At 45.6% G+C, this 18,622-nt stretch overlaps 1 protein-coding gene across 4 annotated transcripts; it reads right to left on the bottom strand.

Annotated features, from left to right (window-relative positions):
* Positions 1 to 149: 149 nt before the first annotated feature.
* On the bottom strand, positions 150 to 18,548 carry LOC116843061 (voltage-gated potassium channel subunit beta-2). 4 transcript variants are annotated; one of them, XM_032813085.1, is made up of 10 exons: positions 15,856 to 17,504; positions 15,547 to 15,628; positions 11,920 to 12,167; positions 10,398 to 10,611; positions 9,043 to 9,170; positions 7,636 to 7,842; positions 7,378 to 7,475; positions 7,189 to 7,245; positions 6,640 to 6,846; positions 150 to 6,438 (listed from the first exon to the last, which is right to left on the bottom strand). In XM_032813085.1, exons 2-10 carry the CDS (start codon positions 15,585 to 15,587, stop codon positions 6,337 to 6,339), a joined length of 1,302 nt encoding a protein of 433 aa, XP_032668976.1. In that variant the 5' UTR covers positions 15,588 to 15,628; positions 15,856 to 17,504; the 3' UTR covers positions 150 to 6,336. The 4 variants fall into 4 exon arrangements, with proteins under 4 accessions (XP_032668976.1, XP_032668977.1, XP_032668975.1 ...); XM_032813086.1 differs by lacking the exons at positions 15,547 to 15,628; positions 15,856 to 17,504 and adding an exon at positions 18,462 to 18,548; XM_032813084.1 differs by having other exon boundaries at positions 11,977 to 12,167; positions 15,547 to 17,508.
* Positions 18,549 to 18,622: the final 74 nt, after the last annotated feature.

Genomic DNA, 18,622 nt, shown 5'->3' with positions numbered 1-18,622 from the left:
GAAGGTTTGTCGATTGCCACGGAGCTGTTGCGAGATTGTTATGCGTTTTAATTATGTCTCATTCATATTTTTACTTCATAAACTTCCGATCACATTCACACACACATACGCAGACGCAGGCTCGAATGCCGATCAAAGAGACTTTTGTATCAGAGAACAAAAATGTAACTTTCATTAAAAACTATTTATTATGTTAAGAACGTTCTTACTGTATCATCCGTCTTGCGTTTTCGTTTGACACTGTACAGAAAATTTATGCTGAGCCCTACAAAAATCGAAGGACCATAATTGTGAATTAAGAAATGTCTTCAGTAAGCACGTTCGAGATTTGACGGAATATCCCTGCGAGATATCTTTCGGATTAAGGATTGAACTTCCGGCTTAGAGGACTAACACTCCTCACACTTACACATGCACGCACGCACGCACGCACGCACGCACGCACGCACGCACACACATACACACACGCACACACACACACACAGATGCGAATTTATAGTTTTTATTATAAAAATTATTATATAATTTATACACTAGATGTTATAATGCCGTAAATCGTGAAGACGCAAAAGTGTTCTTGAAGTGTCTATTATTGGGATGGGCGAATCAATCGCGATCATCCGCACCTTCCTTCGTGCAATGTTCGATCGCGCTCGAAAAAAGCGTATAATGTGTGTATATATACATACATAATATATAAATATATATATATATATATATATATATATATATATATATATATACACACATACATTTGTATATATAATTTAATTCGCATATATAGTAGTATTATAAAGAAACGCGTGACTTTTGTGGCGAAGTATGTAAGTAGTTTCGGAGGGAAGAGGTGTGCCGTTTCGCTGCAAACGAAACATGGATCCCGATATCGTATAAAGATTGCCCATCCCAAAACTCTTAATGTACTATAGTATAAATCGGCCTCGACCGGCCACTTTTATATTTACAAGCGGACGGCATGACATTTCTCATTTGATGTCGACTCTTCCCGCGTTTTGCGAGCACGAAGCGACCAATTTACGTCGAACTGTTGTGCGAACCAGTTTATCTGCTCTCAGCTTATTTGCTCTTTAGATATTCGCGAAGAGAGTTCGCCGTGAAGTTCAGCTACGCTTTCGAAGACTTGTTTCATACATTACGTTACGCGCTTCTTCTTTCGTTCTTCTTTTTCTTTTTACATGCGTGTGTTACGCTTTGCAGTAACAATTATACGCGCATCAATTTGTTCGTTTTGCTCGTTTCGGTGCTCTTATAAAGAGAGAAAGAGGGAGAGAGAGAAAGAAAGAAAGAGATCACCGTAGTCGCGAATGTGCTAAATCGTGAGTAGCGATATAACGATATTATCGTCGCGGCGATGGTCTCCTCACGGTCATTGAGGATATACTCAGCGATAATAATGAGATGTCCATCGCAACACACACATTGGTCCCCTTAGTCATTCAGGATGTCGCCAGTGACCGTACGGATATTCCCAATGACCATCGGGATATTGCTCCTTGGCATCGAGGACGCTCTCGTGTTTTTCGACGGGCAAACGGGCCCGCTCCTATCGCCTGCGCGTGAATCACCTGGCTCGTGCTCCGAAAACGCGGAAACGATCGGGCAATAGAATATCATGACGACTTCGAATTTTAGTTTGACTCGGTACGATTAGAAGGACTCTGCGTGTCAGAAATATTTTTTTCGTTTTTCCTTTATTCTTGTCGATTCTCGGATATTGCTTTTCTATTGGCGCTGTTACGTTGCCGTACTCCCTTCCTATCACATTAAGGATACGGTAGACTTGCCTATGCGACGCGGTCAGCGAGATCTATGTATACCTATTTACGAGAGAGTAAACAGGCGATAAGTAAGTAAGTAAGCAAGTAAGCAAGTAAGCAAGCAAGCAAGTAAGTAAGTAAGTAAGTAAGTAAGTAAGTAAGTAAGTAAGTAGGCGGTGGAGGGTGTGCAATAGGCCGCGGTAATGTGTTGCGTATATATCTTCCCTTGGACGTTTTTTTTTTAAATAAATTACATCACAGAAAGTTATAAATACGATGTGAGCATCGACGTGCCCCGAAGAGCAATGTAATCTTTATTACGCGCCAAGGTATATTTTTATCTTTTATATCGCTCAACAGGATGATGATTAACGTTTGTCGTGGGTAAAATGTAAAAACTGAGGAACAAATAAAGACTGATCCAATTCAACGAGAACCACTTATCTTAGTTGAACGCGAGCGAAATGATGGGAAGAAGCGCCAATTGAAAGTTTGCCGGAGAAAGCAAGTGGTTGGAGTCAGTCTTGACGAGGTCGTCTTGACTTCAATGATTGCGGCCCGTGTCTTATCTGGATTGTCACGCGGCCTGCACGATCACGTCTGTTCGAAACTGTTTGACGTCTTGTCACGGCACAAGCTATAATTTAAATACACGCAAACGAATGTAACTGTCGGGGCAGCAACATGGAAAGTGCGGGAACGTGTGGTCCAATTGAATTTTAGATTCATTGCGGGATTGATTGTATTCTCCGATCTTGTTCTCTTATCTCTGCGCGACTTTGCATTTCGTCACTTTAACTTACTGAAGTTACCAAGTGATACCGATCGTATGACGAGTGAGCGATATCAGAGTTGAGATTGCGCTCGCGATCAAGAGACCATCGAGAGAAGAGATCTGCTTTTATTTAACGCCCCACAATTTTACCGTCGGTCTCTCGCTGTCCTTTTTCTTCCTCGTTTCTTTCGCCCCACTGAATCTACACACGAGCTGAGTTTCAGGCACGCGCTTACACACACAGGCACGCTCTTCAGGTACCGATGCCGTATAGAGATTTCGTTTACTCCTAATAAAATCCACCACCGACGATTCGATCGATTGTAGGCAACGGACGACGCAGTCGTCGACAATAAGAGCAATTCCTATGTGCCGCCGTTGGAGCGACTTGTTTATTGCGCAACTCGTAAATACTCGAAAATGTAAAAAACAATGGGTGATGTCGAACCGCGTTGGTGATTATCGCTCGACGTTCTCCCAGAGATTGCTATGTGTCGATTCGTAAGCATTAATCCCGCGCGAATTCTATGTCCGCACGATTTATTTACTGTGTGCGCGACAATTGGTTTTATACGCGTAACGCGACTGACTCCCCTATAACGTTATCATTTCCAAATATTTACAGTGGACCTACGTCGCTGTACCTACATATGTTATGTATGTATGTATGTATGTATGTATATATATATATATCGCTTCGACGGACGCGTCGAAGGTCTGGCTCGAAGAAAACCGTATGCGCGATAAAAGCGTACTGGCAGCTTCCATTATCCACTCTCCATTATTCTCTCTCTTTTTTCTTCTTTATTTGATTCCCGAGTAGACACGCGGCATCGCCGTATTCCCGCGAGAAACTCGCGTTTATCTTCGATAATCGGACTGACAAGATCGAGCATGGAATGCGATGATACCAATACAGAGAGGGAAAGATCTCCGCACGCACGTAAAAATGAGCGCACCTGCGTGACGTTACGCACAGGATGTCGTCACGTGTGTATAAAGTAACGCGCGTCGCATATTCGGCAAAAATATCCGAGGGTAGAATATAGCTGTGGCAAATAGCGCGATTATCGATACAAACGAAACTACGTCTTCTTTTTTTTGTTTTTTGTTTACAAGCTACTTCTCGCACACGCCACGTGGAGTTTCGTTCCTAACACTAGCAGTAAGGAAAAGTCGTCTGTGTGAACTACGTTGCCAAGAAAAAGGACGCCATCGTTTCTTTCTCCGATACTTATGTACATCCTATGCATGAGTTCGTCATGTTTACATGCGCGAGAGATTCTCTCACGGGCTACCGTACTTGAGCAATGTTTCAAATGATCGGTAAAGCGGCGCTTAGTGAGCGAAGGCGCGATACGCGTCTGTCGACGATTTCCGTCTTTTTTCTTTTCTGTTTTCCTTTTCTCCTTCGAGCTCTTTTTCTCCTTAATGAAACCGTAAAATAAATCGAACGTAAATATGAACACGTGCGTAAATGTGACTCTAAGTTATTCACTGCAAACCTCGCGTCGCTCTCAAGACAAACGATTTCTCTTCAGGACGCTATATTACTGTACGGTAAAGCCAACAAAGCTGTCGTGAACGATAAACAAACAATGGTTTAAAAAAAACGATCATCTATTAGAGTAAAGATCTCTTGTACGATAATGTCCGGCTGACCAGAGATTTCTTTCCTTTTGCCACGTGTGTGATTCTATCGCGTATCCGTGCTTAAGAACTTACTCTCTTAAAGTGAATCGGTAAAAATGTTTCTCATTGAGTTGATAAAAGAAGTATTTCATCGATAATTTGTGTGTGTTCACTGATTTTCAGTGGATACACTCCGACTTTATCGCTCTATCTTATATCTTACTGATTTGGACAAGTAGAAGTAAGATTTCATTGCAAAATTCATTAAGTCAACGCATCAAGTCCACCTTTTCGCGTTTATGGCGATGGAATTAAATCGTTTCCATGCGATTTGCGTGCAATGACATTATTTGAGTTGGCAAATGCATCGATAATGGTAACACTCTTTTAACTAAACTATTAACTGATCCTTTCTACGAGATTTTACCAATGCCATACTCATAATTGGACTACCAGTTATAAGTATAGCGTTTCAATGAAGAATATACTTTAGAGAGTACAGTTCTTATGAGTTCGACTGAGCTTGCGAACGGAGATACTTGATGCACGGCAACGTATGTATTACGGAGAACATCCGTGTGAAAATATAACTCGAATGTAACGTGTAATCTCTAAGGAAGTGACAGCATCTAAGAAAATTAACGCGACGGATGAATGAGGCAAGAAGGTGAATCGGATTTTGAATGAACAAAGGTTCGCCAGTTCACCGATTCATTTTTCTCTTGTTTTAATTTGTTCCACGGACTCGACATCGCCGTGTCTTCTTTGAAAAGCGATTCTCAATCGCATTCACCCGCCGGTTCGCTGTATCCTCGAAAGAAATACAGAATATGTTTCTTCCTCGTATTCAAAAGCGAGAAATTCCCGACACGATGTGTCTCTGTTAAAAATCTATTAAAAATTTGCACGCTGTGTGTCGCGCGTCTCCTAATGCAACGCGATTCTCCTCAAAATCCTCGAACAAACTAAATATCTAAAAGCGAACTGAATAGAAACGATACCTAGAAGCGGAGATTCCGAGCGGAGAGAGATTAACGGGGAAAAATACGAGAGCGTAGAACTAAGCGGCAGCGAAAGAAGTATAGAATATGTAAAATCCGGAGGTTGAAGTTAATGAAGTGGTACATCGCGTTAGGCGTGAGAACACCGGGTGGAGTACTCAAAACGCAATTCTGCTGATAAATATCATCATTTTCGACAAATCCTACGACCTATGACGTAACTTTTTAAGTAATAATCGACGTGCTATAATTGTTCGAGTTGATTATCCGCAAATCGCTTCTTTACTTCACCAAAGTGGCAGAACGAGTGTGTCTTGGTATTTTCGGTGGACACTCGAGATAATCCAAATTCCTTGCACTACGGGTGTGACTTCTTATGTGTACGTGTATGTGTGTGCATGTAGCAAACGGGATTATTAACGTTAAGAATAATGAACACCTTAGAACCGCGAATGAAAACCTCGACGACAAATGTGCCTGTAGCCGAGAGATTTTACGAAAGGTTCGCTTTTGGAGCAGTCACGTGTTTCCGTGTTTGTTTATTTGTGTGTGTGTGTGTGTGTGTGCAAGCGCAACATGCGATTCCGTTGAACGAGAGAGAGAGAAAAAGAGAGCAAGACAGAGAGATAAAGAGAGAAAGAGAGAGAGAAAGAGACAGAGAGAAAGAAAGAAAGAAAGAAAGAGATAGAGAGACTCGTGCGAAATCGCCTTTTACTTCCCTACATCTACGAGTGTCCACGCGTGATGTTACGCGACGCGACGTGACGTGCGAAAGGGTTAAGGAATCGCGCGCCCGAGGAGTCACCCGCGGCTGTGCCTCGCCATCGGACACGTCGCGGACAGGTTGCCCGATGTACTCGTAATTGTAGTAAATATTGTCATCGACTCGGATGTGCAACATGTACACTCGACGTACGCCGCGACCAAACGGGGGCGAGGACGCGGACAAGTCCGCGCGTCGGTCCTCGGGCTCGACAATACCGGGGCGAACGATGGACCGTCGTCGCGCTCTTCATTGTATCTCGCAGAACGGCATCTTATTGTTCACTTCCTTGCTCTGCTCCTGATCCTGACTGTTGCCGCCTTCGCTCTTCGGACTGCCAGCCTCCTCCAGCGAGCCCCCACCACTGCCGTGGGGGCACATCGATTGTCATCTAAGCGCCAGGGTGGACACCATCGGCGGTCGGGACGGTTTGTTGTCAAGGATCCTCTCAATCTCGCTCATTATATTCGCGTTCAATTTTGGAATAAGCTGAAAGCAAACCGCGACATTTCTCGCTGCTGCTTTTTTTCTCCTTCTCTCCACGGCATTTGAGATCTTTGATTCAACAGTTACGCGGAATACCAAAATAATTCCAAATGCAATATTGAAAGAGTGTGCCGAGCAACTTCACCTACGCTGCGCATCGAATTCTGTATAACGTTTGATTTAAACGAACAAACTGAAGTTTACCTGCAAACTCTGGAGACTCTCATACAATTGATCTATATTGGACGCACCGAGCAGAAGGCACTGAACACTTTCATTCTTTAAAGACCACGCGATGGCCAGTTGTCCGAAAGAACATCCCAATCTTTCGGCCAGAGCACACACGTCCCGCAATTTATCCGAGTATTTCCGAGTCTCTTCGTCGGCGGACTTGTCCTTCCACGCGTATTCCTGGCGTGAAAACGAGCATTACCTCAAAGACGAGCGCACAGAATCGCGTCTTACGTTGCACATATGGGATTATGCTTATTTAAATTATATTCTCTACTTTAATGTAAAATAAAGAAAATGAAATAAAAATGTGGATTAAAAATGATGAATAAAAAGTGGATTAAAAATGGAGGAAGTGACACTGCGTTTTATGCTTGTGATAATATATTTGAGTGGATAATTAATCAGCGAACGTGAACTTTGGAAAACGTTAAGTGAGGGATACGTGAAAATGTTACAAGTACAATAATCGTATGTGCATATTACTTGTATAAGCGCGTTACTCTCATAATAAAACCGTACCTCCTTGTACAAAGATTGAGTTTCATCCTCTGTCCAACTGAACGAAGAATATTTGTTCTGAAATAAAGAATATTCTCAGTCGGGTGAAAGTTCCTCATTTTGAATAGCTTGTATCGTAAAGATGAGATCAGTATTCGACATTTTCGTGAATCTGCTTGAATCTGCTTGTTTACTCTATCGAATACTTACTTTATAAGAGGATCTCGAGAGAAACGATACGCCGCAGTCTTCCGGCTTTGAGGATACCATTCCAATAGTGACAGTGGACCATGCCATCAAGCCAACGCCTGTAAAAATTGGCATCTTCTTTTGAACAGATCGCGAGAGTTATTCTTTGCCGAATTTGCCGATCGATGAGAGAGAAATCAAGAGGCAAGATTGCGCGGGGAAAACTTGCTCTCGCGTTATCACACGCTATTAGATGAATTTAGTGGATAGACTAATTACCGATTTTGTTATACAATTCGGGCATATAGAGTTCAGGTTTCTCCCTGTAAAACAGATGATACTCCGCTTGCTCGACGATCGGTGTCACGCAATTGAATTGCCGACAGTTCGTATAGGCTTCCATGATCTCCACGGGCGTCCATCGCGATGTACCCCAGTACATCACCCAGCCTTTGCTTATGACATAATTCATAGCACGAACTATCTCTGAAACGAGACCACGCGAACACGTGAGACACAAGAGAGACAGCGGTGTCGCGTTTCATTGTGGAAAGTTGCCAGGTGAATGATAAGTGACGGCAAACCAATACATGAACTTCTATCCTCTATCGAAACAGATAGTTATCTTCTTTTCTTTTTTACGATAAATATCTGTCAGGGATGGAGCAAAAATATGTTCTGAAGCGTATATAGGGATAAAGGTAAAATGGCTAAATAATTCCCACTTACATACATTCTTCACACGATATTAAAGCATACATTAACGCGATACGTAAACACAAGAAGATGAAGAAGTTGACATGTATATTTATACAAAAGAAATAAATATATACAAATATATGTATATATAAAGTACATGTACACTTTTACACGACAATAACTTCCCATTCTCACGATGAGAAGAAGCATACGATAATTGTTACGGCACAGTGCAACTGCCAAACATCAAATCGTCACTATAATAAAAACTTTTGGTAACTTTGCTTCTCTTCTCGTTTCTCGAAATTTTGCGTCTGAATAGACCGGAATAGCCTCATGAAATTCTTTATGTCTTCTGTGAAGTCGAATCGCATTATGCAATGTGTAACCAAGTGTGGGACTTTATCGAATTTCCAGATTAAAAATGTCGTTATATCCTCCTTATTAATTGCGATAACGCGCTTCTCATTTCATGATTAAATTCATTACATAACGTTATTCGGAGGGATCGTGTTCCACAAATGTGTAACAGCGTATCTTGGAATCGAGAAATCCCCGTTACGATAAATTAATGATCTTCTTTGAAAGTTCAAGAGCCTCGATTTTATTCTCAACGTTTCAGCCGATCTCGGCGAAGAGTGATTTTACCTTTATCCGTGAACTGAAATTCATTGCAAGATACTTCCGAGCGATGCTTCAAGCACGTGACGTTTAAGATCAGTGGCGAGTCTATTTCTACACGTGGAACATCTATTTATACGGAACTACGCGTTATCGCGCGAAGAACGTCTTGAAATATCGTGTAAAGTTATTATCGGAAATATAACATGTCGCAATGTGTGTATATACGATGCTTGGTGCAGTGAGGTGTCTTGCCAGTAAGTGTGTGACGAACGATGAAATGAACGGGAGGGAGGATTTGTCGAAAACAGAGAGATATCCTCCCGAATATTAGCTCGCAAGAGTACGTAGCTGTTGGAAAGTTACCTTCCATCGGACACATTGGATCGACTTTGTGGATCATGACAATGTCGATGTACGACAGTTGCAGCCTGACGAGCGAAGCTTGCACGGACTCGATAATGTGTTTCCGCGATAGCCCGCGACCCTCGGTCCTATCACAAGAATGGTAGATGTTATCAGTCTCGTAACACAATACCACAAGGGGCGGATTAATAATAATGAGAATCATAAGAGACGGGGATGAGACACGCGTGCCGCTCTTAACGCTCCCCCTGCGCAACAACAACGGTGTAATTTAACGCGGGATGTATCGAAACAATGGTCTAACGCGACGCCTAACGCACAGAAACCTAGTTATCGATCCACACGTCAAGGCGAAACCTCATATTCACAGGCCACTTAATATTAAATGAGGCCGTCTCGTACCGAGATTCTCGCTTATGCATAACACCGTCGCGGCGCGGATACTCCACAATCTTAAAATAAAGGCGACGTAATTGGCTTTAGGCGGCCCGATATAAGACCGGCGGCGCGGCTGAATTTTGAATGGGAAACGATCTTAATCGTCAATAGCATACTACTTCGGTACGCTCAAGGCCGCTATTTTTATGAATTGTTTCAGATACGCGACATATACGATCGCAAATACGGAGCACGGCATCTGATAAGATGTTAGTAGCCTTTTTGAGAGTTATTAGCAACATGTAACTTCTAATTTTAGATCTGGTTCCAACAAATACGCGGCTCCGGTGTGTGTTTAACAGCGAGTTGTTCTTTGATCAAGCGCAAGCGGGCTGTAATTTGACAAGACTACACTTCTCTCAGCTACACGTTTTTTTTTTGCTATATCAGGATACTTAAAACTGCAAAAGAATATCAAACTACGTCTGACTCCGGGAAATGAGCGTCAATTCGCTCCGGGAGAATTTGCAATTGGCAGAATCACACAAGATCGCGCGCACATCTTGTACTACTTCTCCCGCGACAACGAGCTCCGCTTGGAGTCACACCGAGCTACATCCTCTACAGGTTCGGGCTATTACGTACAATACCTAAATATCACGATCTACATAGAGTAACGCTAGAGTAGGGGGAAACGCGAAGGATAAAGGTCGGTGAGCGTAAGTTCGATTACACTGAAGCCATCGATCGAGAAGCACACGTAATAGAATGCGCCTTCGCGTGCAGCAGCGTATATATATATGTATATATATATACATATATATATGTATACGTATATGTATACGGACAACATCGAGAGAGAGCCACCGACACGCCACTACCAGCCTCTGCTATGATCATCAATGCCCGCTACACCATCAACGACGACGCCACCAACGACACTGACACGCGCCAAAACCGAGGCCAGCGCTACTCACTTGGTGTTCCAGTAAATTTTCGTCGTGACTACGTAACTGGAGCGATTCCAGGCGCGCCTCAGCAAAATCCGACCGAACTGGATTTCCGCGCGGTGTCCGCTGTGGGCCTCGCTCAAGTCAAATACATTAATCCCGCTGTCGTAGGCGAGCGCCACGACGGCCTCCGCGGTCTCCTCGCTGCCGCAGCCGCCCACGCCGAAGGTGGTCCATGTTCCTGTGCGCATAAAACCAATCAAGCGACATCAGCGACCGTTTACCGCGGGCGATTCGCGACAACAACCATGTGTTCACCTGAGGGGCCGTTGCGATCTAGTAGGTCTAGCTTACCCATCTCGCAAGAGAGAACGCCGTTCCGCCCGAAGATCAAGTGGCTGCGCGCAGAGCCGGCTCGAGAGCAGGTGGATTTTGCGAAACTTTACGACTTTTGTAAAACTGCTAAATGCAACGTTTACTAATAGCCTCGAGCAAATTGAATATGAAATGCAAGGTACCGCGTGTTGACTGAGTTACACAAATAACTCATTTCTTGAGTCTTTAAGCCTGTTAAGCTCAAGGTCTATTAGCAAATTGTTATCGATGCATCCCGGAGATATCCAGCCGGCTCTGCTGGCTCTGATATTAAGAATATTGCAAATAGGAAATGTATGAAGCTTTTGCAAGTTTAAGAAATGACGATCAGTGATAGTAGAAAAGCAGTGAGAGGGACGATCGCATAAGAAATCGCGATCCGTGAAATTGAAGTAACTCGCAAGAGAACATTGCGAAGGCAAGCTATATTCTGCTTTAAGTCAACATACATTTATCAAGAACGTGCAAAAGATATTAAAGAGCATGTATCTCTTTATTTTTGTTAAGTTTGCGTCTTTTCTGCAATAAAATTCTTCTAATGTTAACAGTGATACTAGCATATAATAGCAATCAAATTTTTCCGTTGCGTCTCCTAAAAGATCGCTTTTGCAGAAATCGCAAGAAACACTCAACTCCTCAGGAAAAAAATTAATAATTCGAAGCGTACCTTAAAAAAATTTTCATATATGTATATATATGTCTGTGTGTGTGTATATATATATATATATATATATATATATATATATATATATATATACACACACACATATAACAAGATATATATGTTTGTCTACACAAGCTATGTGAATTGCATATGTATTGTCTGAACCATTAAGCGCGAACGTTCGGCCAGGTGTGAGTGTGTCGTATATTCGCATTCGCAACATTTGTAAATCAAAAAAGAAGAGAATAAAAACAGAACGATGCGACGGCGAGGGAGAGCACAGCGTTACGGAATAATGAATGCGAGACGTGAATCGAACACGACGACGACGACACCCACGGCGTCTCGGCAGGCCGGTAATAAAAATCCGATAGCCGTGGAGAGGATGCATTCCAAGATCGATTTGCGATATGTGCGCCACGGAAAAGTGGGTCTAGGTTAGCTGGGAAGCCTCGCAAAAGAGATCTCAGAGAAATGACTCTACGAAAGTGGGGAATACATTCAGCGTACCTAATCCAACATTGGAAACACGTAGACCGCTTTTGCCCAAGTTGCGGTAGCGAATACCTGGCGAGGGATGCTGCAAACGTTGCGCTTGTGCGGCAATGCAGCTAGTTAGTAGCTGCTCTTTTGTTCCGGTCGTGTTGCTGCAGTGCACGCCCGAGTCTGCACCGCCGCCGCCACCGCCGCCGCCGCCGCCGCCTCCGCCGCCGTTGAACTCTTCCATGCAATCCAGACTTGCTATGGGTGCACGGCAGCTGCGCATACAACATGCACGAGTTATCGCATATCGATGTCGATATTGCGTTCGTTTCGCGCCATACACGCGCCGCGAGAAACGTGGAGGCGATGCGACATCGTCGAGTCTCGTCGCAACCTCGTCGATGGTCGATCGCCGCGTTTCCAGCCACCGGAGAACCACCGGATACTCGCTTCCCCCAAATTTCACCTCGCGACCGGCCGTCGCGAGATGTGTGTCGTTTCTTTTGCGATCTCTCAAGTTTTATCTTGAACTGCCAATCCTTCAGCGCGGAATTTAATTTCGTTTTCGTCGCGACTAACTAGCCCCGAGTTGAATGTTCGAATTGTCCTCGAGAGCAATTTCGCGAAAATCGTGAAACTTTCCAAGTCGCACAATTATCAACGTCTCCAATTGTCAGGACAATTAGAGTCGTGTTTCTCAGTTTGTCCCGTAGTTTTCCTGCTTGAGAAGACATCCGGTGATTTCGAGAGAAACACCTCGCGTTAAACCGGCTCGGTTCAACCCTCTCATCGCCGTTTAACCGCGCTATATATCACCTACGCGGATACGCATGCGTGCACGTGTGCATATAGTGCCGCATGCATGCGGCGCGTGTACCCGTCATATGGATTTTCGAGAGTTTTTCCCGTGACATAAAAATTTAGAAAGTAATATCATGATGATGCGAGGTCGTCTCGCTTGCAGCATCGTTGAACAACATTCATCGCTATGCGGATGACGTCTTATACAGTGAGAAAAGCTTGAGTGTCCTCGAAAGAATTAACTCGCGAGCGCAAACAAGTCGAAACAATTCTGTAGACGTGATTATAACACAGAGTGTCAAAATACAATTTGCTTTTAAGACCGGTTTTATGTGCGTCATCTTGTACGAAAATAACTGAGTATCAAGAATTCAGGAGAATGTAAAATTTATCTTTTGACACGAGTGACAATATCGATATAAAGCCATTTGGATGTTTCTTAGAAAGCCGAGTCACTCCATTAAAATTGATTAAACACACAGTTTTATATATATATAAAATATTGAACGAGATACGTTTTAGGCTAAAATTATTTTCCACAATTATTTGCCAGTACTATTTTCGTTTGCTCTACAAACTCGGCAAGTTTCGTTTGCCCCACAAACTCGACGGGTCTTATCGAAATCAAAGTGCAGAGAGGGCAAAATACACGGACATTTCCACGAAGAACGATTTTCGTACGTCCTACGACGTTCAGAATCGTTATTATCTCTGTTATCTTCACGTAGAAACGCGCACACTCTGCTTGTGTCATATCAGTACGGAAAAACACTAGATGCGAAAAAACTTAATAATCGACCTATCATCAACTTAATGTTGCGATTACAGACGCGACATGGCTCGATTATCTGATCGTCTCAGACCACGTGTGGACTGACGCTATCAGCTGACACTAAATTTACGGATGCGAGCAATTCCGGATGTCTGTATATCGGTCACACGTGTATAATGAATGATTCAGTCACAAGAAAAGGATTTGCACACTTTTGATCGAATGAAATCGCAGTGCTTCAGGGGTTGTCACAATTAAAAGCCATTGCTGATGGCTATATGCGCAATAATCGGTCATGACAGAAGCCGATGTATAGTATAGGATGTGACGATATAAATGTGAAAAGGAGAATGTATTTTAAAGTAAAATAATTATTATTTAAGCAATTTTTATATACATTTTGTAATGCATAAAATAACACGACATAGTGTGGCAAATGGACATCAGCAGTGGCTCTTATTTGAAGTGCTCTAACTTGAAGTGTTGCAACTTCATTTGATCAAGAGATGTGCAAACCATTTTGCAACCGATTATACAGTCGATTCTACGTGTGATTCACTCGTCTCGAACTTGAAAATACTGATATGGCAGCTATGAAATCATCGCTCTCCGTCGAGCGATATGAATAAATCGACAGCAGACCCGGTCTGTGGCTGACGCTCTGTATCAATATATAAGCCGAGTTTAGCGCGATCCGCTCTCTTTATCTCTCTCCCTCTTTAGACAATAATCTTACGCACGATATAGAAGAAAGAGAACTTATTTTAGCCAAAGTTAGCCGTAAGTGACGTTGGTGCAGCCGGATCTAAGTGAGCTTACACGGCTCACCGCTCCGCAGCTCGCGTTACTCGCTTGAGTTGGAAGCGGCGGCGTTCAGCGTCGGGTATAACGATCGTCGTCGATGCTGCGGAACGATACTCGTCGGATTATACTCAAGTTTGAATTCCATTCGACGAGTGAGCTCGCCCATTCGGCGAATCGCGGCATGTCGCCGTTCATCGCCATCGGCTTCAGTCGGCTCGGCCGTTTTGCAATTTGCATCAAGATTTCCGAGAAGACGTCCAAAGTCTCCGGGTGCGCGCTACGCCTGTGCCCCTTTAAAGGCTAAAACTACCACCGCGAGTCCGCCGCCGCCGCCGTCGCGATGTGGGTCACCGGCGCGGGGACGGCACGACGACGGCTTTCAGGTCGGGGAATATCGTCTCTCGCTCGCTCGAGCGCACGGTACACCCCGTGCATCGTGTGCTGACCACTTTGCGTCGTTAGCCGGACACGATAACTTTGTCAGCCGGCCGCGTTTAATAGTTAAAGCATCGCCGAAACATCTTCGATAATCCGCCAAAGTGCGGCAAAGTAAATCACGAAACGATGCTTACGATCGATATAACGGCATTAAGCGAAACGCGAGGCGCAAACAACGGCGAGAGACGGCGATCCCGAAGAAAAAAAAGGCGAAAAATCGACACGACCCTAATCCCCCAGCACATGTTGGCCGACGGTTGGCCGCTGGAGATTTGACATTGGCCCCAATGTTGAATGCTTCGTGCTGCTCGGGAGACCCGTTGAATAATCTAACTAAAATAAAAACGAATAATTCGATGTAGAAATTCCCTTGAGACCTCTGAGCCGTTAACACGCGTATCTGCGGATAGACACTGGAATTTCGCGGCCAGCGCATCCAAACGCGCTCTATCCATCTTTCGAACTCTTCAAGTGGGACATATTGCCCCGCGGCTGAGAGCGTGAAAGCCGATTTCCCCGCGTCTCTACCGTAAAATTAGGCAAGGCAGATTATCCCGGATCTTTGGGCAAGGCCCTTTTAATTGAATCGCGCACGACACCCCGTGGTAAGCGCTCCATATCGCGCCCTGACGATCGTTCCCGTTTCGCTGCCAAACTCGCCCTGCCTCGGCGACCGCGACCCGCGGCTGCGAACTCCTCGAAGCCGCAGCGGAAACCTGAGGAGAGCGATTCTCTCTCTTTTCTCTCTCCTCTCTCTCTCCTTTCTCTCTCTCTCTCTCTCTCTCTCTCTCTCTCTCTCTCTTTTTCTAACAATTAGATCGTGCTGTGTGAGTACATACCGATAAATTGTAGGCAGTGGATAAGAATCGTCGTCCTCCATACTGCTGTTTGTATTTGCGTTGTTGTTCGTATCATTTCCCGCTGTCGAGGTATTGCCAAGATTACACAGCATTAATCGCGACATTACTAACGTCGGTAAAACGTTTCAGTCTATCGGAACACTTCGAGGGGACGCGAAACAGGCCGATATCACGGTATGGATACCACGTACGAACTCAACAACGAGTACATACGTACTTGACTCTTAATGCGGCAACCATACCCGTTGAAACGTATTACTGAACTTTGGCAATTCTATCGTGTCTTACCGCGTAGTCTCCTCCGTTCCTTCGCTCGCTCTGTGCGCTTTCTCTTTGCTTTGATACTTTGGCGTGATTGGTGCGTAGTAAACGAGCATCGCAATCGTATCCCAAAACGTGTGTATGTACAGACTAATAGTAGAGATCGATCTAAGCGAGTCAGATCTGCATTTATGTGTTTTCTTTCCTTTTCTCTTTCTATCTCTCTCTTTCTCTCTTTCTTTCACTCTCTTTCCCTTATTGCACGTGTGTACGAGACGTGTAGGCACTAATATATATATAATTTTTGTATCTCCCTCCGCGTTATGAAATCACGAGCTTAGGCACCACTTTTGAAGAGCATAAACTTTTTTTTCACAGCTTCCGTGTAGAGTCGGGCACAAGTAGTCCGCGTGAACGTGCGCGCGACGATTAAAACGCAGCGTTTGTGGTTACACGTTGTGTCGGTATACGCGCTGGCTTATTATTTAGAGCGATACGCCTTCGCGCGCGAGAGGAAACTACGTGCTAGGAGAGGAATGGTCGATATGAAGCTAGATATGTGAATACGAATTCGCAGTAGCGCCGGCAATATTCGTGCCACGGGTTCTCTTATTACGATTTATTATTATATTACGGAGCGGAACGATGATCACGATCGCGCTACAGAGCGCGTGGGGGCTACAGTTTCGCGCTACGATCCATCATCGGTCACCCCGATCCGGCCGCCACGGTGTCACGAAGACCGTCCGCTGGTTGTGCCTGTTGTGCCCGCGTAGACTCCCGTAACGCGCGTTTCGCGGGTCACGTAACGAGCGCGACGACGAGAGACATTATCGGACAGCTGCTGCGAGACGGGTCTGAGCATAAGTGTGTATTTGCGAGATGATCGTCCGGCGCGGCCGCAATAACGAGTTTTCATAAAGGAACACACACAAATCCCAAACGAAACATCAGTAAAAATGGGGGAGGTCAGAGAGACGGCGAGTGTTGTGCTCCCTGCGCGGTAGGCAACACTGCACACACACTCGACACCCTGCGCGATGCCCACCTTTCCGCCCGGTGGAGCCGGAGGTGCGCGACGCAACCCCCGCGAGCCACCCTCGACGTAACCGCGGCGGCCGACTACGCACGCCCGTCCACTGCTGCGCGCGCACTCCACGACGCGTCGAGTCGCGCGAGACTCGGACTCGACGAAAGGCGCATGACGCGAGAGCCCGCACGACACCGCACGAATCCCAGTCGCTCGTCTTCGCCACCCCGCGGCTAGAAAGACCCGCAGAGGAAGCGTTATCATGCCGTACCGAGCGTCACCTGCGATAAGAGCGACCGGTCATCTCGTCTTCAACGGCCAGCAGATACGGCCAGATATCGACACGGCCGCCATTGTTACCTCGCGAATGGCCTTCTCAGTCATTCAGATATCGATGAGTCGAATCGATATCGCGCCGACGCGCCCGATTAGCAGGGTCGACATCGCGTCCCGATCGATTTTCGATATTGGCGGGACTGTATGGCGAACGATTCTCCGCGTTTGAAAGATGAACAGATGATGTTTTGACTGACAGAGACGCGTGTCGTCCTCGCGAGGTCGCTGCGGTATAACCGCGCTCCCGCGGATGACGCTGCAATAGCGCTCCATTTACCGTATTTTCGGCAATTAAGACGGTCATGCGGGACGCGCGAGTGGAATCTTAGAATACATTCTCCCGCGACTCGTGTGAGCTTGCTGTCGTAAACTCCGCCGCGAAAGAGCCGTGTTTGAGGGTGTTTGAAACGTGTGTGTAACCGCATTCGCGCGTGCTGCGCCCGGCACCCCTCTCTGTGTCGTTTCCACACACACGTGTATGCGCGCGCGCACACGTATTGCAGCCGCGCAAACTCACCGACCGCACAGCACACACAGGAATGTGGACGTACACACAAGCAAGTATAATCAGTGTAGGAAGAAGGGTTTTGTGAATCAACGGTCTCAACGGCAACGCCGCATTGCAGATCTACCGCGCTGACACGCAACTGACCCCTCACTACTATTATACCTAACTACACTCATAGTTAACGCACACATACGCCAATGCGGGCTCGACATGCACACCGACTGACACGAGGCGCGACGTCGTGTATAACGCACCGCGGGAAATAATAAATACTTCACGTCGCGCGCGCCGCGAGATGATTCGACAAACAAACAAGCGGCATACATAGGTCGCTGTCGCGAACAATTGATTTTGCGGGCACTCGAGGCTTACCCCTTTTTGGGAAACGGAAGGAGCGTGCGGCTCGAGCCGTGTCGCAATTATATGTGTTTCGCATACGTCATTGCATAAAGAATTCCCGTTCGCGTTTCGACAACGCCAGTCACGACGAACACGATCGACCGATCCACGATTCGAGGGCAATCGCGAGATGACGAGACGTTGCCGAGGGACGACGCGAGCCGGCAGGAAGATGGATTTCGAAGCAACGACGGCCGCGTCTTGGCCGTCGCACTCTTGCCATGCTGCTAACTCTACGAACGGCGACAGATTCAAGCTGATGGCACGTCACATCACTTTGACGCCCGCGTCGCTCGCAGGATCAGAACAGCTCAGTCCGCATCATCGGAGAGCCAAGCGGCATGGAATCGCATTACGTACCTTCGAGAACAGCGGACAATTGACGTGGCGCAAAATCCTTGCGGGGATTACGTTGAGCGCGTCACCAACGTCCCGCCCGACTCGAATCTTTTCATACATTGCGACGGAGTCTGCGAGGAGCAGCCAGACGCTGGCCCGCTGGCAAAGTCGGTCGTTGAATC

This window comes from Odontomachus brunneus, unplaced genomic scaffold (assembly GCF_010583005.1).
Source record: "Odontomachus brunneus isolate Ranch 3 - 2012 unplaced genomic scaffold, Obru_v1 Obru_scaffold_029, whole genome shotgun sequence".
Taxonomy (NCBI): Eukaryota; Metazoa; Arthropoda; class Insecta; order Hymenoptera; family Formicidae; genus Odontomachus; species Odontomachus brunneus.
Note: the sequence above shows the minus strand (reverse complement) of the source record. Positions and strands in the feature narration are given on the sequence as shown.